This window comes from Seriola aureovittata, chromosome 2, assembly GCF_021018895.1.
Source record: "Seriola aureovittata isolate HTS-2021-v1 ecotype China chromosome 2, ASM2101889v1, whole genome shotgun sequence".
Classification (NCBI taxonomy): Eukaryota; Metazoa; Chordata; class Actinopteri; order Carangiformes; family Carangidae; genus Seriola; species Seriola aureovittata.
In genome coordinates, this window is record NC_079365.1 from 7,914,782 (window position 1) to 7,940,589 (window position 25,808).

The following is a 25,808-nucleotide window of genomic DNA, read 5'->3' on the forward strand; positions in this document are numbered from 1 at the left end:
ACACATCTCTCTGTGTGCACCACAGGTGTGTATGCTCAACACATTTTGGTGCCTGTGCCGCCTCATAGAGGAGATGACTTTGTAAATGGAGATGTTCCTCTCCTGTGGGCTGACACTGCCTGCTGCCTGACCTGATTCAGCTCCATTAAAGAGGCCAACAGGCTATTAACCCCTGCGTCAATACCTCACAGGTTCAGCCGTGCTTACAAACCCATTTCAGCAGCAGTCATAAACACTGGCCTTATTATAGCATCTCCGGGCCAAAGCAGACCGCCCTGGTTGACCCCATAACAAAAGAAGCCTAAAGTCAGCATTAACCTGGGTGGAACAAGGGCGCAGAGGCACATGAAATGGAGCTGTGAGGAGGTGTAAACTAATGAACTGTTGCTGAATTTTATATTTAAGGGTTTGATTCCTCGGAAGAAGCTTAAAATCACACTCTGTCATTTCAGGATAAAAGTGTTATTGGCTACAGGATTTTTGTGCATCTTAATGGATGATAAAGGGCAGCCACTGAATCACACTATGCCACATCAGTTCATCCAAATCACATTCTCATGTCCGTCCTAGGAGAGAGTTTTATTCATAAGCTCAAAGCTTAATCAACAATATGCAAGGAGGCGTTGAAAGGATAAAATTAATTAACTGTCTTTTAGTATTGCATTTGTCTCACAGCATGAATACAGTGGGATTATGAGTGGAATTTTGAATTCATTGGTTTGCAAAGTAATGTCAATGAAAAAAATATCACAACCTTCTTATTCATCTAGCTATAGGGGTCTTACCTTAATAAAGGATTTCATAACCTTCCGATCCATGTAAGTAATGGGAGTTGGGGGAGCTGTCATCTGCCTCTAACCATCATTAACACTGAGCCCCTCTGTGAGAGTAAACAAGGAAAGAATTTTAGACCAGAGACTTATCATAAAAGTGCAAGAGGAACACCCGGCTGTGAAGCACTATCAGAGCAGTCAAATCCTAGAATAAGACAAAAGCATCCTCAGCCAAGCACAGACGAACAGTCACAGGCAGGTGAGTGCCGGCAGACACACAAACACATAAATAAACTTGTTTTAGATATGGTTTATTATATAATCTCACCCTGGGGTGAAAGCAAAAATGACAACCCTGAATGTTACAAATTAATAACAGCCCCCTTTAATAAATGCCATGGAAAGAAACAGTGGTGTTACTTATCCCTTCTTCCCCCTGGCAGGCTCAGGGTGTTTACCCAACACCCTCAGGTGCAGTGACTGAGACGTCGCTAGGCAACCGCGCCATCCCTGTTGTTGCTCTGCCTCTGGCACTCAAGTGGGAGCTTATGTGGACTTAACTCTGAAAGAGCAGCAGTGTTGAGGAGTGGAAGAGGGATTACTAGGAAAAATATTGGATTGGGCTGAGGCACAAAGGGTGAGGCCTTACCTGAATCACCACCGCCACCAGACAGAGATGCCATGAAGGACTGTCGGGTCATGCTGGTTCATGACAGAAAGCCTGGCTTTTATCAGGCTCTGCACTCCCACAGCAGCACACTGCTTTTATTTCATCAACAATATAGACTGCTTCTCCCTTTTTAATTGTTGTATGTGTTGCAAAATGCCAGAATGAAAGACAATGAGAGCACCTGGCACGTTGGCCTTGTGGTCTGTATTCTATGTTTTGAGAATAGCACAAATAACATGAGCATGTGAACAACAAAGTCAACCAAATGTAACCAGGTAATTTTAACTATAAAGAACCTGGAGATGGGGCGTCGTGTGGCGTAGTGGTCTAAGCAGGCGCCCCATGTGTAGAGGCTACAGTCCTTGCTGCAGTTGGCCCCGGTTCGAGTCCCGCATCGGACGGCCTTTACTGCATGTCATTCCCCCTCTCTCTGCCTCCTCATTTCCTGTCTCTCTCCACTATCCTGTCCAATAAAGGCACAAAAGCCCCAAAACATATACTAAAAAAAAAAAAGAACCTGGAGATGCAGCTTCAGTCCATGTCAGCAGTGATGTGGTAAAATGAGCTGTTGCCACCTAGTGGCTCATAGATGTACTTTCTTTATGGAGAATGAAATTGTGGCTCATCACCACTGATGGCTCCAAATATATGCTTATTGTTCATCTTTGGTCAACGCAGATACAAAAGCTGCTCCCAATCATTGTAACATCAGGCTACTGTCCCACTGGCAGAATGGCCTAATTATTTCCAGCCCGTGGCTGTGGTGAATGTTAGCAGCTGATGTGGCAGCTGTTGCCAATGCGCTGTGTGTTGGGCTGATAATGGAGACGGACTCAAACAAGACAGTCCAACAAAGAGCAGCACAGACTGGTAGCAGACTGTGTGTGAGTGTGCTTTCATTTTGGGTTGAGAGCTGTGCGTTGCACTCATGGGAGTTACTCAATAAACGCCTGTATAGACCCAGGGGAGACACGCTGCGTACTACATGTGGCTCTGCAGATGTTAGAGGATTACGTGGAATTATCTGTGAACAGGTAGAGTAAGAGGGAATTAAAGGCATTCAGCTCATTCATGTACAAAGCCTCACTCAGTCCACTAACGTCCAGATGTTCTATCAATGCAATGCTGCCCCCTAGTGCATTACAATGAAAAAAAATGTTTATGACCTAATGAAATCTGTATAAATGACAAACCACAAGTTACTGTAAAATCATTATTTATTCAAACTTTCAATAGAGAAAATGTGTTTTTCTTTATGTTGTATGGGTAAATTCTCAATTCTATACAAAACCATGTGTAAAACTTTAGGTGTAACATTTACAAATATACAGGAAGAAACTCCAGTTTCTTAAGTCGTAGGTACTAAAAACCTAAGGGGCTGTGTCCAGTAGCGCACAAAAATATAAGCAAGTAAGGAAAAGATTGGAGGACACTGTCAGTTACTATTGAAAGAGTAAAAATGTGAGTTGGTGGGCAGCTACAAAAATAGAAATCAGTTCAGGTAGATGTATGTTTGGTATAGCAGTACAGGTTAAAAGCCTCTGAAAACTGTTGAAGTTTTAAAAATGAACACAGGTAAAACAAATTTTAAAGAACAATTGAACTTTTTTTTTTTTTTTTTTTAAAAACAAAGAACACACCTCTCTTCACACAATGAAATCTATACACCCCACAAAATGTCCAAAAAGGATTTTAAACATCCTATGCAGGTAAATGCACATTTTGTTTTGAATCTAAGCTACATGAAACAACTGAGGTGTCACATGAAATTAAATAAATAACTAAACATTAATTTAAGCTTGAGTTTAGTTAATAAATATGCCGGGGAAAGAAATCAAGTAAAGTAATGGAGAAGACAGATAGAGAGCAAGCTACTGCTTCATGAGATACAGCAGGGTTAATTGCTTCGGGATGGCTATATGGCTTATTCATAGTTAGGAAGGCAACTCAGTAGGTTATACAGTTTGGAGCTGAAACTAATTCAGTTGACAAACAAAAATAAAATCATTAATAAGATTAGTTGGTGGTCTAATAAAACAAACAATTTTCATTGCTTTAAAGCCTAATGCACATACAAATAATCAGAAAATAAACTGTACTATGTTGCAGTGCATAATTGTACAATAAGTCATTTGTTCATACAAAAACCCTTAATATAATCCTTTTTTGCACCTTTTGAAAAATAAGTTGTACAGGGTAAATAAAGGGGCACAAGTCCAGGACTGCTCTGAAAGAAAATAAGCATTTTTGGAGGAGAGGTAGAGAGGCCATCAAATGTAGCTACTGTTGTATTTCAGGTTATCAGGTATATCTGAAAAACCTTGATCGCTGCTCCTCTCCTCTTCATTTCTAAGAGTCTCTCACGCTCTCTCCGTGGTGGAAGCTGTTGGTCTCTCCACACATGCCATTTTCCCCCTTTCATCTCTCCTCCTCGTCCTCTTCTCTTTGACATCAAGCCTATTTGAGAAAGCCCTTGTAGAGGAAATGGGAGCGACTGGTAAATCTCTCGTTCTCCAAACAGAAGAGCAGGTCCCTGAGATTGACACGTGTGATGCGCTGCCGTGTGGGTCTGGAGCCCGATGAACCAGCCCCACCCGACAGAGAGGAACCTGTTCCTGATCCCTGCAGGATGATAATGATGGGAGGGAGAAAGACAGGGTGAAAAATAACGCCTCAGAACCTTGTTAATGCCTGCATGCACCTCTATCCATGTGTGTTGTAGCTTTTCACATTTAATGACTGATGTTGACCAATAAGGAGAAGTGAAGTGGCTTAGTCTGTTCAATGTTTGAAAGCACCATCTGGCCTGAGGCCTGTCTGTGCAGAGTTTACATGTTCTCTTGCAGGGAAGTTCACAGAAAAGTTCACCCCCCCCCCCCACACCCACACCCCCCCCCCCCCCCCACACACACACACACACACACACACATTGTATTCCACATTGTTTCCTGAACAATTGCTTTTATATACTGATTCCTGTCAGACTTATAGGATACAGGATCATTTATTGCAGCAAATGGCTAAACACTTATTTTGCAGAACAGGCCCTGCTCTTGTAGATGCTCCCCAGTGAATCAAGTCAAAGAAACCCCAAAACCCTAACACTAAACAGAGCAGAACCCAATACATGTATGAAAAAAAGAAGAACAAGGAAAGATGCACCGTGGCTAAGGGAACCAAGAATCTGGAGGTGTCATGGTGAAAAGAAAAATCAATTAACTCAACCAGTGACAGCGATGTGTAGAAGGTACAGCCAAGCATAACCAGCTGCTGTAGCATGGTGAGTTAAGATGTGTCACATTATGAAGACTGTGACTTGTTAAATTTGATCTGTGATTACAAGAGTCCACTAATCTGCCAGAACTAAAGAGAAGCTTCAATACATTTTTATTTCTCAGGGTATGGGAACAGCACAGATGACTGACAGCAGGTTTCTGTCGAGGTAGTGTGGCCTGTCAGTGACTGTGTCAAACGTTGTCTGACACAGTCACTAGAGAAAATAACTGAAAAACTGTTAACTCTGACATTAGCTATTTCTATAAACAATATATTTTATACTAAAAAAGAAATTAGCTTTTCAGTTTTAACCTGGTGTTATTATTGCTGCCATTGTTGTTTTAACTATGTAACTTTGCTGAGTTTTATTGAAGTGTGAGTCATAAATGGCTCTTCATTCAGTCCCTGTCAAGCTTATGGCGATTGGTAATGTAAAGAGATGTTCACTACAGAGCAAGGACAGCAAATGTTGTGAATAAGTAAAGTATCAGATGTACATAACATCTTTACGACAGGATACTTGACAGCTCTCCCGGTATAAGCAACACTCTTTGGCAAATGTACTGTCATTAATGTTACCTCAGCCACAGCAGACGAGGATGGAGAGTCCAGAATCCTCTTCTTCTTTCTGGGGCCGATGGCTGCCAGTGCCGTCAGGTTGGCCTCCCTCTGTCTCATCTGAGCCAGCTCCTGCTGCTGCATCTGGATAACACACACACATGCCAACATGGAATTCAAGCATACAGTGTTTACACATACAGACACAGAGGCTGGCTGTCTGTTGCCTCCCTCTCATCTTACCTCTTTTGCCTTCTGTTTCAGACGTAGTTGCTCTGGGTCCTCTTGCCGAGCTCGAGACTGCAGGGCCAAAAGCGAGACATATTAATGTTGGCAGTAGAAAGACCAAAGATCATTAAGTACTTATTTTGGCCAAACCTGAAGTCCCCTCAATATTCCCACATCACAGCATTTATTTTTAAAGCTGAAAGGTTTTTTAGACTTCAGAGTAAATGAATAAAACTTTATTCACTGCTTTAATTTGCCGTGTAATGCCCACATGATTTATTAAATCTACATATCATTTTATTTTTAATGTCACACAGTTACTGGAATTAAATGTGGTGTTATAAATTGTCCTCCAGTGCCATCTGACATATCACACAGTACATTTGTTAAAAGCAGTTTGATCTAAATCCTAATAGTCATCCTGAGGGTGAGTCAAAACCAATTGCAGGTGACCATTTGTCAAACTTTAGAGAATATCAATCAAAAGCTGCAGGACACCCAAACACTGAACAAATCCAAAGCCAAACAAATCATCATTCATTGCACACCTACTATCATTAATAAAAGGGCCTTGATTTCATCTAAGCATTAAAAAAAAACAAACAAACATGAAAGAAGTTATGCCGTACCTTAGCTGCCTTCAAGAGGATCTCTCTCTCCTGTTCCTCCTTCCGTTGTTTTTCTAACTGGTCCAGCTGCTCAAAGAACTTGAGCTGAGTACGAACATCACTGCTCTGCTCATGGTTTCCATCCTCCTGCCAACAAACAGTAGAGAAATTATTGCATATATGTGGACACAAAATATTGTAAGATCCGCATGTCATTTGCATGTTAAAAACAATGTTGGAAAAGTCATAGCACCAGTATTATTTCAATGCAAGCATACGGTTAATGCTAAATCCAAACCAAGAGGGGAAAAGGTTGTATTAGTATGACTGTGTCCATACTGCAGCTTTAAACAAACCTTTAAGTTGACATTTTTCTGCTGGGCCACTTGGGAAACCTTTTCAAGCAGGTTCTGGAGTCGCTGCTGAGTGGCATGGGAGACAAAGTTCACCACCTCAGCACCCAGGTCTGTCACACCATGCCTCCTACCTGGAAAAGAAACAGTGTTGTACCATAGCGCTTTAGGTAAAGGATGAATGGATGAATGGATTTTGTATGTAGTCAATGTTGTTAAAGTTCAAGTGTCTCACCTATCTCCAGCATCCTCCTTTGCAGCATGGTGCAGGAGAGGAAAGTCTCATCCTTACAGGAATGTGTTACCGCTCCAACTAGTCCAGAATTGGTTGCTAGGATATTAGCACTTTCCTCCGATAGGTTCACTCCAGCCATGGAGGCCACATCGTTGATGTCGTCATCATCCCTGTCAACATAACCGCAGTGAGACAAACCAAGACACTAGCCTGATAATAATGAGTCCACAAAGATATAGTGGATTCACATAGTTATGATGTGTTTACAGCTACTTATTTATTTATTTATTAGATTTTTATCACCCTTTATGTGACACCATCACTATGTTTTTAAAGCTATGGCATGTTGATGGGAATAAAAAACATTTATATTTTGCTTAAATAAAAGTTATAAAAAGTAAATTTTTCTAGTTTGATGTGATACTAAAACCTTTGTGATTACAAACTCTCTTACTTGAAAGTGCCACCCGCCTCTTTCAGCTTGTTCTTCTGAGCTGGGGTCAAGGCTGCAGCGGAGATTTGTTTAGAAGCAGGTGACACATCTGGCCTCACAGGAACTGGTAGAGACACAAAAATCACAATATTAAAAGGTCACCCAAAGAAAGACACGTACACACAGACGGATGATTTTTAGATTCACATCCTCACCTGGCTGCAGCTCTTTAAGCTGGACCTGTTGCTGTCCCAGCATGATGCGGCCAGGGGCCTGATTCCTGAGAGTCACCATGGGGGTCGTTGGTAAGGTTACCTGAGGTCTCAACACTGCTCTCTGCTGCTGAGGCTGGAGAACCTGAGAAGGTTTCAAGTTCTGATTATGTCATTATTACCACAGTGACATGTATAACTAATGATTTATTGTGCGGTTTCAGGGATTGGAGAATTTAATTTGCGTTACATTTGATATAGTTACAACTCAAAGTTTTCAAGTTGAGTTGAGCTGACATCCGAGAAACAGAGCATTCAGTTTACCAATGGGGGGATCTGTCCTGGCTTGTTGACGCCTGGCTGGAGCTGGGGCCTGCTGATTGGGCTAGTGAGGCGAGGGGCAGGGCTGCCAAGGACCACCGTGGTAGGGGTGGGGGTAGGTGAGGTGGAGGCGACTGGACTTGAGGCCGGCTGGGGGAGCTGACTCTGTTGGATGAATGCTGCTGAGTCTGGAGTGAGCTGCCTCAAGGCCGGCAGACTTCTCTACAGAAGACAAGCAGGTAGACAAACATTATAGAAATGCACTTAAGTATCAACATGTTTCCTGTGGTCCAGGAAAAATAAACCACACCGTCTACTGATATTCTCTGAACAATTCATCAAGGACAATGACAGCAGAACATTTTTCTCACCTTGAGGAAAGGCACAAGGTAAGGTTGGGGTGAGGAATTGAGCTCTTTGTACAATCTGCTGGTGAATTCCTCAGCTTCCAGTTTGCCCTCCTAGTACAACACGTAAACATGACAAGCTGGGAGTGAGAGCTGAAAGTTTGCCAGGAAGGACTTTTCATTTTTCTTTTAAATAAATTACTATATAATCGTCAAAGTCCTTGTCAAAAGTGAAAAACGACACGGCATTTGACATGTTAGTGTCATCATCAGTGTGTATGGCTCACTCACCAGCAGGTCCTTGACCAGCTCTCTCACACTGGCCGCAGTCTCTGTTGATTGCTTTCCAGTGGATGCCAGCTTTATCAATGTAGACAGGAAGTTCTTACACTTCTTCACATTCTCCATTGTCTCCTGTCAGACACAAAAAACAGTCTGATAATGAATAAATTCATGTCTAATTAGTGAATAACCATGTTATACGTCACAGAATGCTTTGCCTTCTTTTATCTTATTGTACTTGTCATAAATATAATATAAGTACACTGTTACAGTACAGACACACATCCAGCTCTTTCTATCAGATCCCTTGGGCTCAATACAACTCACTCACTTTGCTCACTGTTACTGAGGTAACTGTGGTCCCAGCTGTTTGGGTGACAGTCCTGGTGGTCATTCCTGGTACTGCAGCCCCAACAGAACTCTGGGAATAGAGATATTGCCATCATAACATGTTATTTAAGTCGTTGAAAGGTTTTAAAACTTGCCTGTCAGGTCATTAGTGGAGAGGGTGGGTTTTAGTGCTGTTTCAAAGTTGCTCAAGTAAACAAACTTCTAGTTCCTATTAGGAAACAGGTGTGCTTCTCCTGCACTGTATTTCAGTTTAGTGTTCTTCCTCAAAAAAGAACTACCTCAAAGATATGAGCAAAAGGCAGTGCTTCATTGGTATGTCTTGATAATTTTGTGACAATTTTATGAATAAACAACAAACGCTGCTGATGCTTTTCAGCATGAAGCCTGCTTGGATGAAAGACATCAGGCTGCAAGAGGAAGATGTCCACACAAACATTTTTTCATGCCGTGTTTGCTGAACAGAGTACCACAGAGAGAGAAGGCTGACCAATCAATGTTGTCTAAATGCCCAACAAACCAACCCACTTATTGTACTATTTTCTTTTAACAATCTTAAAAATCTAATGACTATCCAGAAAATATTTGTTTACATTACTTCTATATATGTAATAATCTAAAGGAAACTTGATCTGGATTTGACTCGCAATAATTTTTTAATGACCTAAAAGTAAAAAAATCGAGATGAACTCAGAGGATTGATAGTTTGCACCAAAATGCTGTATTAAATGATCATGACCAGACTTTTTTCTCCATCCCATCAAACCCATTTATGCTACAGTTATTTATTTAACTATAGGGTAGCGCTTGCACTATATTACGTGTCATGGAAATCTGTCTGCACGGTTTACTTTGGTCTTACTCTGGTCTTGTGTTCTCATCTATTTTGTACTTAATAGATAACATGAGACATCTTGTTCAGAGTCCTGCATATCCTCAGCCCTCTAGCTGAAAGAATTTATAGAATATAACTTTATAAATGAGCATAATTCCTACAAATCTACGTCTCAATTCTGCCATAGTAAATCCAGGAAACAAGGTTCAGGATTACGAATAAATCCAGGGAACTGAAAACCATTTATTCACACTGTGCACCAAATAACACAACTTCTACAAAATGGGAGTTTGTGTCCTTTTCATTGTGTGAAAATTAACTAATAAGACACTTCTGGTGGATTATAATATAACATCATGCTACCACAATTTCAAACAGTTAATGAGGTACTTTATGTAAATAGGATAAATGTAAATCTGATATGTTTGCGTTCTGTGGCCAACGTGCTTTGTGGCAAAATGCTCCAGACATGGAACAATGAATGAGAAAACCTGCAGCTTATGTAAGTAGGGGACACAAAACAACGCGCAACAACGTAAATGAACATTACCAGATATGATGTGACACCTACATACAGACAGGGTTACCTGAAGAACAGGAGGTCTGTGAAGAGTGGTGGTCGCAGCGAGTGATGTTGGAGTTGGACAGCCCTGTCGGATGATATTGCTGGGAGTCACTTGTCTGCTGATTATGTTTCCAGGGGCCTGAGAGGAGGCATAAAGCAAAATATGATGTGCAACACCCACTTCCACCAAACCGGAAAAGGCATCTATAGTTTACATTTAAATATTAATAAAGAAAAACAACGGCCATATGTCTTTTAGGATTTTGCATAAATGAAGACTAATGATACAACACAATAATATACAACAGCACCACTTTCCACATAACTACACATGAGCTATAATCTAATATTATTATATTCAACAGGTCATTCTTAAAGTTGAAGGCAGGAAGACAAGCAGAACATGGGCTGTAATACTGTCCAGGGCACTCAAGAAGTAAGACATAATTGTTGCAGATGTAAAGCTTTTGCTTGGCAGACTGTGTAATTTTACCTGGCCAGGAGGCACGTTTGTTGGTGTAGCAGTCCGAGGTGTCATGCCTCCCTGCGCCTGGGCCTGCATCTGGGCCAGAGTCTGCTGAGGAATCATCAGCAGCTGTCCGCTCTCACTGCGCACAAGCACCATCCCTGAACCAAGTCAGAAAATACATTAGACAACTTGAATATATCTAGATGACAAGAGACAACTTAAATATAATTATATTAGCACATGAAATTGCTGGGTAGAAGCAGTGTCAAATCCAATGTTCTTCTGAATAAATGCAACAGCACCATGCAGAGCAAATTTGATCAATTCCTGTTGTAAATCATAAGGTAGACTCCATAAATCACACCACATCAGTGGTTCAGCAGTATTATGATAGGAAGTCTAAAGGGACACAGATTTGCAGATTTGCCATGTACTTGGATGAACAACATTCAATAAGAATGTAATCATACGCTTTTGTTTGGATCAAGAGGCAAATGAAACCAGTTTTATAAATTAGTTAAGTGTGGAAATAAATACCAGTACACACACAATAAAAAGTTCTGACTTCACTCACCCGGGGGGAGCTGGATGTTATGTATACTGGGCTGTCCTGGGGAGGTCTGGGGGACCCTTGGGGCCAACATCTGAGGCGTCAGAGCTCGGATCCCGCCTGGACCAGCAGCCACCGTGGCCGGAGTCCGGGGAGCGCTGACGGCGCCAGGAGTGACAGTCGGCTGCGATGCTGACTGTATTATTGTTGTGGGTGGCTCTGCCTTGATAATGTGCGACCTTGCGCTGACAGACACCGAGTTGGACGGCTGGGCATTGTTTACAAGCGGAGTTTGTATGCTGATACCTGACTGCCCCGTTGTATTGGCAACCACAGCAGGGTTCGTATTATTGTTCCCATTCAAAGTTGCACCCAACCCCGCGGTTTGCATAGGCGGCCTGACGAGTGTCACAGTGTGTCCTGTTGGCTGGCTCACGGGCTGAGCTGAAGCGACAACACTCTGCGAGTTCATGAGATGCGTCTGGATTACACTGTTTGACGAGGGGGGCATTATCGCACTGGCCAGCCCTTTAGACAACACTGGTCCACTGTTGACAGCTGCGACAGATACCGCAGGAACGCTGCTGTTACCCGTGCCACTTGTCACTGTCGTCCCCCCGAGAAGGGCAGCGCTTCCTGAATTGTGAGAGTTCATAGTTTGGCTCCCATTGAAAGTCTGCACTGAGTATGAGCCTACTTTCCGCAGGTGATTAGGGAGAGAAGCCGCACCGTCACTAACAACAAGTGTTTTGCCAGGGTCGTGTCCCGGAGAGGAGTCCGTGCTGGCCGTCGATGCGTCCATAGTTGAACCATGGGGACCTCGCTATGATGAGACCCCCTGCACTTCAACTTGTTTAGACGGAGTACAAACAATCTTGAATGTGATGGGGCGAGACTCTGACACTAAATTCCTCTGACAGCTCCTGTGCTTGGTTTTCGTGTATACTCTTTTTGAGACAATGAGGAAAACAACATAAGTAGTTACAGCGTACCTGCTTTAGCAATCGTCTTGACCAAGTCCCAGCTGGACATTAGCTCTCGCTACCCCCTTGTCCCGGAACTATAGCCATGTAATTACCGGCTGCTTCGTGCCTACCCCAGTGGTTGTTGTGACAAAAGACCGATAGTTGTGACTCTACAGACCGGACAGGATGACAAACTACCGCTTTATTCACCTCTGTGTGTAAAAACAGCTCATCCAGCGGGCCCGGGCGAACCGCCATCTTCACACTCCTGTGTGCTTGTGAGAAGTGAGGTACTTACCAACTGACATGCGCGTGCGCACAACAAGTAAACGTCTCAGTGCGGGGACTTCGGCGAGCTGTGATTGGCTGTTCCACATTGTAAAAGGCGGTACCAATGGCTTCAGCTGTCATTCCAGGGGATGCACGAGACGGAACAACATCGTACCGGAGACGAAATGTTTCCAACAAATGTTTCACCGTCGCCGGTGTTTTCACGTTGTCCCATTAATTATCCCGTCTCAGAATCGCACTGAGTGACTTTTGGTAGAATAATAACGTGGTTTACAACAAGCTAACAAACCAGATTTCAGAGTTTAGTCGGTCCCGATGCGCCGTGCAAGATGGCTGCACTGTTTTGGCCAGCTAGTGAAGTTGCTGTTGTAAAAGAGGCGTTTGAGGACGCCCCACCCTTCTCTAGAGAGGAAATATTGTAATGTGCTGTCAGACAGTTACGTGTCCTGACTGAAAATTTTCAAGTTTTCTTTTGCTTTCATTTAAATGTGTTGAAGTATAAATCCAAGTGTGTAGTATGTAATTTATTCAAATTACAAATTTACCGTCCATAGAGGCTGTTAAAAAGCAAACGTGCCAGCAGTAGCTGCTGAATGGGGTGCACACTTGTACTCTTTGAACATTTAGCATTTTTACATTTCAACACATAAATGAAAGTAAAAGCTGTGGTCTGTGTGATGTTTTTCAAATTTACAGTCTATAGAACATGGCTGCACTAGCAGCTAATGCATAACAAAAAACTAAAACCCCATAACTACTTTAGGCTACTTTATTTGTATTCATTTTTCATAAGCAGTTGTAAATTTGTGCACCACTGGGCATATTCCATATTTTGTTGTTTTTTATTAAATTAACTTCAATAGAAAAAGTAAAACAACTAGTAATTACACTTTATGGATCCAGCTAAGCATCTCTACTCTTGATTTAAGAATATAAGCTTTCTGCAGATCGCTTCATGATCTGACATATTTGAGGCTGTCTTGCTCACACAGCATGTTAAAGATCTACCCATTGATTTTCAGGGTGACTATAAGGGTTGTTCCACTTCAGCTTTCTCTTTTTAGTTGAGGTCTGCTTTGAATGATTGTCCTGTTGTAGAAACCAGTCTCTTTTGGTTTCATTTTCTTCAATGACTATAAGACATTTTTATCCAGAAATTGTTGATATTCAGTAGAATCCATTCCTCCCAGTGTCAATGTAGTGTTTCCTGTGCCACCTGCTGTCACACAACCCCAAAGCAGAATATTTCCACCCCACATCTTTAATAGTTGGCAACCTGCTTTTTTCATCATGCTTTGGCCATACTCACCCTCACCAATTTTACCTTTACCTTTAATGTGCCCCTTAAGAGAACCAACCCCCTCTTCAAGTCCTTCATTCTTTCTGCTATCAGGCTACTAAACGCTGTTAGTTTTCATTTCAAATGATATATTTAAAGTAACATTTTTTAATGCAGTCATTTATGTATTCACATTATTTATTTACTATAGAAACTGTTATTTTAATCTGTTTTACTTGTTTTATTCCTTTCCTCATTTTACTTATTGCTGCTTGTTGTTCCTTGTATTGACCAAAGTATGCTGATCTGTTGCCTCTGATATATAACTACTTTGCCTGTGAGTTTTTAAGTTTGTATATGGACTGGGTAAGCTGCAAAGGAATTGCCCTTCTTGGGATAAATAAAGTTGTCTGAATCTGAATCTGTCCACAGAACTTGTTTAAATCACTCTGGCTTATCCAGATGTTGCTTTGTAGACTTCAGACACTAACTTCCTGATGAGGCTGAAGGTAAGGTTTCTTTCTGGTAACTATGTAAACCATACTTGTGTACTAATACTGCACAAAGGAACAGTGTACCACCACTCATCTGTCAGCTAAACCTTCCTGCAGGTCCTTTCCACTCATTCAGGGATATTGCTTTGCCTTTCTTCTCAGCGCACATGCAGTTTTATCTGAAAGTTTTCTTGGTCTTCCAGATTTGTCTTGAATTCCATAGTTTCCCTAAACTGCCATTTCTTAATGACATTATGGAAAGAGGACTTATCAAGCTGGAATGGCTTTGATATCATTTTATAGGCTTGCCTGATTTGTAGGCATCAGTTAACTTCATTTTCAGATCCTGAGTCAGTTGCCCATGGTTGTTGAGTGTTACAACATGGTTTAAAGAATCAGAGGATTTATCATCAGCTGAATATTTCTAATGACAGGACCATCCTAAAGTATGCAGATGACTCTGTTATTGTTAGTAGGCTCCAGGACAATGAGACCAGCCACGGCCTGGTCATAGATGATTTTGTCAAGTGGTGTGAGGAGTCCTACCTTCAACTGAACATATCTAAAACAAAAGATATGATAATTGAATTCAGAAGACGTGCCAACACACATGAAGTTACATCCATTAAAGGTCAGACAGTGGAATGGTACAGTCTTACAAATACCTTGGGACAATTATTGACAAAACTTTGAGGCAAATTGTGAAGCTGTGTGTAAGAAGGGGCATCAGCGTTTGCTGTGTCTGAGGTGTCTGAGCCGTATTTCCATACTGACAAGACCATGATGATCTTATTCTACTGTGGTTTTGTTGAATCGATTTTTATCTTTTTCTGTGGCGTCATGGTTTGGAAATCTGTCTTTAAAGAGCAGGAATATTCTCAACCAAATTGTTAAATGGTCCAGTTAACTTCTTCCTTCTGGAAAAAGGTTCACAGTCCCAAAGTGCAGAACAAAACGGTATAAAGAGAGCTTTGTTCCAGCAGCCATCATTCATGAGTTGTAGTGACACTGCATAGATGCAATGTTTTAATTTATTTTTTTGTTTATGTATCTTTATTTACCCTGTGCATGTGGAGTTGTCTGCACTGTCTGTTAAATGTGTATGTGTAAGACTGATTACTCTTTGACTGCAAACCAAATTTACCTACAGATATAAATAAAGTAACCTACCTACCTACCTGTGACAATCCTTGACCTGCAGTATAGGATACAACTGCAAACCAGTCAATGAAAGCCTAAGAGTCTGAGAGCAATCAAATTTTTCTAGCTATTATTGAAATTTTAGCAGTTCAAGTCAATTGAAAAACCTTTAATAGTGCAAAGGTAAGTTGTAGGTAAACAAAAAACAACAACAAAACTTTAAAAAAACATGTAAATTTCATAGAAAACAGGCCTTTTTCAGGGCTCAAGTAATTGGTTTACGCATAGTTTTTTATGCAGCAATGGAAGTGAATGAAGCCTTGGACGTTAATGCAAATAATTCCTACATGTGTCCCAACATCTGTCTGTGCAAAGGTTGCAGTGTCAAAGTGTGTTACTACACCTCTAATGTATTAGGACAAGACTGTACTGCAGGAAGTAGTGCTGTATATTGCTATCACACACAATGGTGAGAAAAGAAAGACAGGCAGGTTGGTCAAGATAATGAGCCAAAACATGCAAAACATATATGATGAGAGACTAGCAGACTTAAACTCCAGGCTTAAACCATGGAGCTGGTTTGACATGAACTGGACAGAAGGTGAAAGCAAGACAAACGACAAGTGCAGCACATTCATGGAAACTCAGCAACAGTGTATTATAAAGAGTACGGTCTAGACCTGCTCTAAAGGTGCCTCGTTATCACTTCTGTTGTGATTTGGTGTTATATAAATAAAAAATTGATTTCACTTGACTTGGACAGTGTTGAGACAAACTTTCTGAACAATATTTGATGCATTGTAGAATCACAAGTGAGCTCAGCTGCTGAATTAGTCAAAAATGTGTTTTAGCAAGTAGATTCCATGACTCCTTGTTTTTAAATATCAACCTGCTTATTTGATCTATGATTTAATTTCAGAAAAACTGAGACACTGAATTGTGTAAATTTAAACAACAGCTGGAAAAGCTGAGGTGTCCTAAAACTTTTGTTCAGTAATGTTTCAGCAATTAGAATATTATCCCCATCCCTGGCCTATGTGTGTATATGTAGCACAATATTGGCTTATAATGGTTTATTTTCTATTTTCTCATTCAACGTTACATTTCTCTATTCATTTTGCATTAAGGTTAAGTGGGACAACTCGCCTGGAGGGTAGTTTGCCACCACAGAGCGCCAGTTCCTGTCTGTGTCTGATGTTACCTGGGCTACAGACTCCACAGACTATTTGGCTCAGCAGGTGTACGCCGGCTGGCTAAAGAAACTCACCGTACTTTCCGCGCAGGTGACCCAGCAGCCACTAGGAGCGTCATTGCCAACGTTATAAAGCGCACAGGTGGTGGCTGATTGCGTACATTGCTGATAAGCCGTGATGAAATGTTTGCTGCGGTTTAATACTCTGTGATTTAGCTGCTACTTCTCCGTTTGACGAGGTTCACCGCAGGCATGAGTGGAGGATCAGGAACCCCTTACATCGGCAGTAAAATAAGTTTGATTTCCAAGGCACAGATTCGTTATGAGGGAATATTGTCCTCTGTCGACACAGACAGGTCCACGGTTGCTTTAGCCAAAGGTACGTTGATCATTTGCAAGATGTTGAACACACTTGTTTTTTTTTCCTTTCTCTTTATCAAACTAATTCTTATACATTAAGTTGTCAATTAAGAATGCTGAAGATTAAACTAAACCTCACTTTTCAATTATCTTCATTACAGTTAAATCCTATGGGACAGAGGACCGACACACTGATAGACCAGTGCCACCAAAAGATGAAATTTATGAATACATAATTTTCAGAGGAAGTGACATCAAGGATATCACTGTGTCAGAACCACCAAAACCACACCATGGTCTGCCTCGTGACCCTGCTATTGTGCAGGTGTGTGGCTCAGGGAGATGTGTCTGACTTTGTAATTTCCACCGTGGCATAAAACAAAATGTCATATTACTCTCAAACTTGCTTTGTCCTGATTGTTGTGATTTTCAGTCATCCATTGGCAGCTCCTCTGCTGCGTATCACCCACGATGGAGTCCATACAGGGACATGATGCCCACCTACAACCAGCTGGCAGCTAGCTCTCTACTCAACCAGCAGTACAATGCAGCACTGGGCCTAGGTACAGTTAATGACATCTTGGACACATCAGACATGTCGGTGACGATATATGCAGCTCCACCATGTTTGTACCTTTGCTCTCAGTACCAGGACTTCATGGCATCCCAGCCAGAAGGGCCCCCATGGTCGAGCAGGCTGTCCAGACCATGCCACTGGCCGGTGCTACCCAGAGAAGGGGAAAGACATCAACCCAGCCGCAGAGCAGACAGCCTGTCCGCCCGGCCCAGCGCTCAGGCCGGGATGGTTCCCAGTTTCAGAAGGAGAATGTACCCACCAGTAAGCAGACTTCACAGTGGCTCTTAACATTCATAGGCTTTAATTTCTTGCATTCCTTTTTAAACTGAAATAAGAAACATCTTCAACATATAATTAATTCAGGTTTAGATCGGGCGTCAGCTCAGCCAACTGCAGTCAAGATTCAAAACCAGAGTACTGAGAACCAGAAGCAAAGGCAAAAACAAGGTATCAAAAGGAAAAATGCACATTATAAGCTATTTGTTAGTGACAGAAAAGCAATATTTGTTTTGTCTTGACCGTTTGTCAGAATGTTGTCTGCAAGAAACAGATTTAAAAAAGTAAATATCTTAGGGTTAGGGTTGAACATGTTCTGAACAGATTTGGCTGAACTGTTCTTCTACCGCTGGTCACGTGCAGGCGGTCGCAGGTCCAGGAACCGAAGCAGAGGCCAACTTCTTGTGAAAAACTCAAAGGCTACAACTTTGCAGTTTGAGTCAGATTTTGATTTTGAAACTGCAAACGCTCAGTTTAAAGATGACCTTACAAAGGAGGTTGTAGGTATGTTTCTATCGGTCACCTCAGTTTCAGTGGGCACAATATATAAAACAGTTTTTAGATGTACATATATGTATGTGTTCTTTTCTTTTGTGAAATGCTGCAGTTGAAAAAGTGGATTCTGCAGAGGCCCCAGAGAGTCAGGGTATGGAGGAGGAGGAGGAAACTGTCGGTGATAAGTACTACGACAAAGCCAAATGCTTCTTTGACAACATCTCATCAGACCTTAAGCCCAGGTGATTATGTAACCTTTCCTATTTCTTTTTGTCTAACCTCAGGAGATTCCCATGCTCTGCAATGTATATGCTTTTTTTTATTGTGCGTTTGTGTCCTCAGGAGAACCACGTGGGCAGAGGAGAAAAAGTTGAACATGGAAACGTTTGGAGTGCCTGGTCGCTTCCTGAGAGGCCGAGGATTCAGAGGCCGGGGACTCAGGGGGCAGAGCACCGCTGAGCAGCGACCCCTCCCAAAAGTTGGTAGTGGGAGGGTTTGAAGGCTTTTCTTTCTGTTTGTCTTTTTGTTACCATTTTCTGTAAATAATGAATATTGTAGTTTTCTACTAATTTAAAAAGGTTCCTCCCTATTTTCCCACATTTTGAAGCACACGAAGCAAAAAAAATTCCCATTATCCCAAATGGATTTTGGACCCTTATATGAAATGGGAGAGCAATTTATTTTTAATCCAGCAGCTGTGCACTAAAAGCAAATATATTCATTGGTAGTGTGGAAGCATGCAATGTGGAAAGTGTCACTTGAACAGGCCAGCAAGCATGCATTTTTTTTTTTTTTTTTTTTTTTTTTTTTTTTCCTTTTGTTAACTGTCTGAAATGTATTAAATATTTCTAGCCTACTTGACTGTACAAATGTAACTGCAAATTTGTCTTGGAGGACTGTCTTAAAGTTGACAGACAGCTGTACTTTTTTTCTTTTTTTTTTTTTTTTTCTTGTAAAATGAAAACTGGGGAAATGTAACAGTTGCTATTAAATAATGTGATTAACACACTGATTTTCCTCTGGTTCTGTATATTCTCATTGAGAAGAGAAACTATTTAACATGTTGCCCCCAAAGATTATTATAACAAACATAACATCAACCTAAAAACCCGGCTCACAAAAAAAAACCCCAGACTGGCTGAAGGGTGTGTGTTCAGTTTTGAATATGCGGTGGCCTGCAAATGGAAGCCAGTTGCCTGAATTTGGGGCCCAAGTATTCTAGTGTTTTCTGGAGTGAATCCACATCAGGAATGGTGATGCTCTCCAGCTCTGAGAGGTGATCCGAGTCCCCCTCCTCTGCGTACAGGTGAGGCTCATAGTCCAGCAGCTCATCCTCTGTCTCCTGGAGGGAGGAGAGCCTCTGCAGACGATGGAAAATATCAAAGTCAAACTAAATGCAGTGCTTATTTTACTGCGACAGGCTCACGCACGTGTAGACGAGTCGTAGCACTGCTTTTACAAGTATACAGAAAACTGTATGTGCACTACCAACCCGATGAAGCAGAGTGAGAAGAGTCACATCTGACGCATAGGTGGAGTTCCTTTTGTTGAGGAAATTCATTGTGCTCATGTCCTCAAACTGTACACAACAAAAAGTTCACAAAGATTAAGTTTCTTCAGCAGCAACTGCCTCAAAGACAAAATAAGCACAAACCAAACAACTGTCACACTACCTGGTGTGTGTGTTGGAAGTCACTGGTCATAGAAGAACACCAGCTTGTCTAAGATTTGAGGAAAGCAGGAGTGGTGTGAATATTAAAGTAAATATTTGAATGTAGAGTTGTGACTGATATCATTTGCCTTCAGTGGTGTGCATTTACTTGGTTACAGTCAGTGAATTGGTAGTGTAAGTGTTGCTCCACATCCTGTTGAACAGAATGACAGGAGCTACTGAGATAGACAGCTGAGTTAAAGTACAACAAATTCACACACTCCAGCAGTCTGACATTTTTACAGGTAAGGTTTTCACCAAATTACATGTGAGAAAACTTGTAGGAGACCAACATGCTATTCCACAAAAAAATCTGAGAAATGTGACACAGATCTTCCTCGATCTTTACATTTTAACCAGTGACCATGTGTCCATGTTAATTCCATTGTACCCACCTCATTTGAAAAGATGGTGTGTTGCATCCCATCATGCATAGTTTGCCAGTGAGATGGATCAGGGTGCTTCTTGTCAGGGGACACTGCCAGGACACCGTCAGGCACCTTTAGAAAAATAAAATAAAACTGATAGTAATGTTTGTATGAAAACATGTCGGTGGTTTGTAAAGCTTTCTGAGCAGTGACCTTGCAGTCTGTTCCTGGTTTCTCCGTGTTTGATATGAGGAGGGTTTCTCCAGATGAATCCGTCTGCACCATAGTGAAGTGTTTTTTGCAGGAGATGGTGACGGCCATCAGCAGCAGAACTGTCGGTGAGATAGAGATGACAAAAATTGAACTTGCAGTGAGTTGTCAGAATTGGAACATGCAGTGATACTAACAAAAGCCAGTGATGCAGCTTCTTACACAGGAGTAAGAACAGAGAGGCAAACACCACGCCTACAGCACCAGAGGCAGCTCTCGTGGCGGCCTCTCGGCGGGTTCGGCAGTTGGCCATTGCAGAGCAGTCACACACGGTCACACTGAGGTTGTAAACGCCATACTCCCCCTGCAGGTCAGAGATCTTCACATTAATTGTGTGTGGTCCGGCATACACACCGGGTTCCTTCACCAGACCAGCTGTGTAACCTGTGAGAGATAATCACAATTTCACAATTTTTCCTTTATTAATGTTTGCTGTGATATTTAACTACACTGCGTAGGTTTCTCTACCATATGAGGGATTCAGTTTCCATTTTCCTTTGACATCTCCCAGCAGCTCAAATGTGAAAGGCCCTCCGAAGGGATTTTCATCCAGGTCAAAGGCTGTGATGTTGGTGGTAGTGGGGCTGTCGGACACACACACATCCATGTGTTGAACTGTTGGCTGCGGCACGTTGTCATTCTGGTCAGTCACATGGATTTGCAGTGTAGCTGTGCCTGTTTGAGGTGGATTCCCTGTCCAATTTTTGCAGTGGAGAAATGAGTGAAACATTTCCTCAGTCATGAGAGGATGAAATAATCGGCTTTTGTCTTTGCGATCTGCACTTCTCTGACTCTTACCATTATCCACTGCATGCAGTAAGATGGTGTAGACGCCATTAACAACATGAGGAGATTCTCTGTCCGGTGTTTTGACTGTTGTGATGTCGCCTGCGTGGGGGTCGACTGCCACCCAGCCAGCAGGATCACTTCCTATCGTGTACCTGTGGACGGATACAATGACGAGGCTACTTAGGAGACGATCCCAGATAAAATGTCAAAATAAATCATATATGTTAAAATAAACTTCCCACTTACACAAAATCTTTTGCATGACTTGAGTCAGGATCAAATGCAGTCACTCTCTCTACCCAGGTTCCAATGGGTGCGTTCTCCTCCAGCATGGCCTCTTTGACAGTCACACTGAACACTGGGGGGTCATTGATGTCCTCTACTGTGATGATGACTTTCACAGTGTGAGGTTCATCCACTTTACTGGTCTCTACTGTCCAGAGGCCTGAGGACGTCCTCTCCTTCACTTTGCAGAAGAAATATGGCGCCTCATTTTCAACGGAGATGGACAGTTCCCTCTGCACTCCTTCCTCAAAGTCTAAAGGCTGAAATTACACAGCAGTTATGTTTAGTTGTTAATTTATCATATATGTATTACCATACAATATTTTCTAATTCAATTAAGGCAGAGACATTTAAAAACATGAACCTCAAGTTGAGCAGATGCATGTAGTAATTACATTCAGTAATTACATGTCAGACTACAGGTGCGTGTCATTGTAATGTGAAGCATGCAGCCCAACAGCACTTACTTTTACTACTGTCAGGATTCCATCATTGGTATCTGAGTCTGTTTCAACCTTAAAGTGCTCCCCCTCGTCACCCTGTATGGTGTACCTGGCTCTCCACGCCGGGCTATTCAGGGTGTCTTTGTCGGTCGCTTGCAGACGCAGAGGAGAAGACCCAGTCTCGTCCTCCTTCACTCTGCTGGTGCCCTGGTGTTTGAATTGAATGTGCAGAGGTCAAGGGCAAAATGAGAAATGTAGAAATCTGTTGGTACTTTCTACTGCTCACATCAAGCATGTACTGCACACTGTGTTAACTGTGTTAACAATCATAGATTTTCCACCCATGGTTACTTTGAGCTGATTATACGGTTGTTTATTCACTCATAGAGCTAATATAGCTGAATAAATGTGTGAACTTACCGGGAAAAACACTGACATAGTGTAGAAAATAACATAACAATAACATACTGTATATTGTGTATGACGATCACAACTTTGTTAGAAATTTGCACCACTACAGTATGACATCAGCTACGTCTGCTCCTCCATCATGTGGCCCTGGTCTTGTAGAGGGACCCTGTGTCCACATCTAGTTTTAAGACCATAACTGTTTTAGTTTATATTATGCTATATTGTTGTAAAGTTATGTTTCAAAAAATTGCTTTACTTTTCTGTCTGTTAATCAACAGATAGAAAACCTCAGTTAATGCAGTATTATCTATTGTATGGCTATTTCCTTTAAAAATCAATTATTCACTATATGAAATGTCAGAAAATAGTGAAAAACAACTTATTAAAATATTCAAACAGCTTTCAACAGTAAAAATGTAAGAAGTCGCCTTTACTATAATCAAAACTTGAAAAGCTGGAAACAGTTGATATTTTGGGCATTTTTGTGATGAATTGTTACCAATAAGTTTAATAGTAATATCAGTTGACTAACTGATTTATCAGATGATCATTTCAGCTGTTGAGAAACCACCATGTGTAATGTGGTGGGGGTCAACAGGGGCCCCGGGGCATGCTGGGAGGTTAACCTGGCCATGCCTACCGTTTGTCCGCTGATGATTGGGAGGTGGTTGTTGCCGTCCTGCACATGAATGATGACAGTGGTTGAACTTGACAGGCTGACTACTTCCCCGTGGTCTTTGGCCTCCACCAGTATTGTGAACATTTCAGCCACCTTGATGTAATCAGTCCATATATTATTAGATCAGATCAATACAGGCCTTTCTATATACAGAACAGGTAACTGAGCCAGTCATATTGCTTTTGTTTCTTGTGTATCTTCATTGCAAAGTAGCTCGATCATTTTGCACAAAATCCATCCAAGTGAGTTTTATTTATTACTGGTACTCCTATTTATTATAAATAAATCTATTAAATATCACGTAATTAGCAGCAAATCCAGTGTCGGTGAGACAAATATACATACTAAATTAAATTACTTTTAAAAAATCTCTAGACTCACCCTGCAACTCCCTTAGTAATCTTAATTCACATATAATTAGACTAAAGTATGCTGTACATATTTGCATAAATACCACATGTCATGTGTTACATTCTCTGTCATGTGAAGAACTAACAGAACAGGAAATGCTGCTGTCATTACATTTAGAGTTTAGATTTTCCTGACATGATTCTAACATGCAGTATCAAAAAAAGCTCTTGCCTCATGATCCAAACATCCTTTAAATGAAATTGTTCCAAACTCATTAATGAAGAATTCAGTGTCTGGAGTGTTTGGAGACACAGATTTGATTTCATAGTGGAATGTGGAGTTTGGTGACCCTGCCTCGTCTCTGTCATAGGCCACCACAGTCAGGAGATTGGAGCCTTTGGAGATTGGAGAATAATAAAGAAATAAGAAAGGAGCGCACTTTGTGAGAAAATCATTGTAAAAAAGAAGATGTGTATTTACTACAGCATATTCCTTACCTTGTGTGTTTTCCTCATCAATTCTGATTTCATACAGATCCATCTGAAAGCGCGGTGGGTTGTCGTTGATGTCCAGTATGGAAATCTCAATTCCTAATTTAGTTTCAATAGATAAATCTGACTTTCTGGCCTCAAAGCTCAGCTGTGAATTGGAAGATATGACTCAAGGTTAGTCACAATATAAAGACAAAATGTAATTAAATTGTTGGACACTGTAATTGTTATATGAAATGGTGATAAACAACATTAAAATAAAATATATTGTACAGCTCCACTGGGTCTCCTTCCTATATTAACTCCAATTATAGACTCAGAAAATGACCTGGCAGTGTTTGCTGCATTTTCTGTTTTTTTTGTGTGTTTCTTCACTATTTTCTTTTTTAACTCAAGATGGCAATAGCAACAATATTCCACACATCCAACATGCATTATATCTTTCCATCGTGCCTTGATTCGGTCAGAGTCCCGACTTTTACTGTGAAGGAGGTGCAGACATAATCGAAATCATTTGATTGAATCAGTTATTTAGAGGACTGAGGACGAGCACTTTCCAATGTGTTTGTTGTGCACACTCATGAAGTCCAAAAACTACATGACAGACTTCGAACTATGTATGGAGTATGTGTTGAGTCTAACCTTTAGCAACTTCTTCTCCTCATAGTCCACAGGCCTGTGGATAGACAAGATTCCAGACTCTTTATCAATGGAGAGGACACCCTTTGGATCCTCATCCACTCCTTCCCCATAGAGATCAAAGTATACTCGATGGTCCCGCTCAATACTGATCTAGAAGACGGCATCAGACACTTCACAGTCACTTTTTTGGAGTCTCAGACTTGGATTCATCATTATAAATTTTCATGATTAAAAACTCATGATATAGGCTACACGTGGATCCAAGTGATGAAAATTGAAGAAAAGTATTGCAGGTGTCAAAATAAAGCTCATTGAAGACAGATAAAAACAGCTAGTGAAAGAATTGATTGTTTTAGATTGTCTATATTTATTATAATTAATAGATTTATCAATTTGGTGTTTGAGTTTTCTGGTCAAACAATTTACTTATTGATGCAAAGTCGGACCAGATTCTTTGCTTGGTGGTTTTCTCACCGTGCCCAGCTCATAAGGGAAGGGTCCTGGATGCCCCTCCTCGATTGTGAAGGAGTCAATGATCCAAGTCCTTCTGTGACGACTCAGCAGCTCTGAGCATGCTGCACTTGACAAATAATAAACCTGAAAGACAAACAGCCATAAGACAGCTGAGGTTCACAGTGTATACATGGAGAGTTCAAATATGTCAAGTAGGACTATTTGTTTGAGGCAAAAGGCAGGGGCTCATGATTTATGTCGACAGTTCACTTGGGAATTAACTTGACTAATTGTCCTCAGTTGGTGAACCAGTTTTCTGTGAAGTGTACACACAGGGATTGTTTCAGAAACAACAGTATCACATCGTACTTTGCACCTTCTGTAATGACCATACAGAATATTCCCTTTTTTTTTCTGTATGCCTCAAAGAGGTCAGTTTTACACCAATTGATTTCTGACTTATTTATGTGCTGTGTGAAGACAACAATCTATACAGAAACATCAACTGCACAATATGTCCTTAAACTTAGAGAGCGGAAAAAATACACAAAAGTTTGTTTATAATAACAATCAAAACCTTGTAATCTTATGACATCATTTAAGGTAATATTGTGTCATACTTTCATTGCCCCTCTTTAAGTAACCCTGGATTTAGTCAGAAATTGACATATATGAAGTTGAAGTGACTGCGGAAAGAGGAAAAGTCAATGTTGTTACATACCAGGAGGAAGTAGCAGATCATGATGCTCGTCCAGTACATCCAGCTCCGAGTGTGTGACGACT

The 25,808-nt window shown here is 41.3% G+C and overlaps 3 protein-coding genes across 3 annotated transcripts; 1 reads left to right on the plus strand and 2 right to left on the minus strand.

The window, feature by feature from the left end:
• Window positions 1-2,642: 2,642 nt before the first annotated feature.
• LOC130187475 (transcription initiation factor TFIID subunit 4-like) lies at window positions 2,643-14,035 on the minus strand. The gene is made up of 15 exons (XM_056405129.1): window positions 11,088-14,035; window positions 10,538-10,671; window positions 10,067-10,183; window positions 8,628-8,717; window positions 8,306-8,428; window positions 8,039-8,128; window positions 7,671-7,889; window positions 7,350-7,491; window positions 7,156-7,258; window positions 6,702-6,871; window positions 6,470-6,600; window positions 6,135-6,260; window positions 5,521-5,577; window positions 5,299-5,421; window positions 2,643-4,065 (listed from the first exon to the last, which is right to left on the minus strand). Exons 1-15 carry the CDS (start codon window positions 11,863-11,865, stop codon window positions 3,901-3,903), a joined length of 2,568 nt encoding a protein of 855 aa, XP_056261104.1. The 5' UTR covers window positions 11,866-14,035; the 3' UTR covers window positions 2,643-3,900.
• A 1,356-nt stretch (window positions 14,036-15,391) lies between these two features.
• On the plus strand, window positions 15,392-18,634 carry LOC130175852 (protein LSM14 homolog B-like). The gene is made up of 8 exons (XM_056386455.1): window positions 15,392-16,803; window positions 16,946-17,109; window positions 17,218-17,347; window positions 17,431-17,622; window positions 17,725-17,808; window positions 18,001-18,141; window positions 18,245-18,374; window positions 18,475-18,634. The coding sequence occupies exons 1-8, from the start codon at window positions 16,677-16,679 to the stop codon at window positions 18,629-18,631; spliced, it is 1,125 nt and encodes a 374-aa protein (XP_056242430.1). The 5' UTR covers window positions 15,392-16,676; the 3' UTR covers window positions 18,632-18,634.
• Window positions 18,635-19,285: 651 nt separating this feature from the next.
• On the minus strand, window positions 19,286-25,767 carry cdh27 (cadherin 27). Its single transcript, XM_056388454.1, has 16 exons — window positions 25,747-25,767; window positions 25,047-25,169; window positions 24,573-24,722; window positions 23,937-24,078; window positions 23,671-23,834; window positions 23,050-23,181; window positions 22,023-22,205; window positions 21,517-21,815; window positions 21,280-21,422; window positions 20,950-21,174; window positions 20,644-20,865; window positions 20,425-20,543; window positions 20,239-20,343; window positions 19,806-19,853; window positions 19,625-19,711; window positions 19,286-19,492 (listed from the first exon to the last, which is right to left on the minus strand). Exons 1-16 carry the CDS (start codon window positions 25,765-25,767, stop codon window positions 19,286-19,288), a joined length of 2,370 nt encoding a protein of 789 aa, XP_056244429.1.
• Window positions 25,768-25,808: the final 41 nt, after the last annotated feature.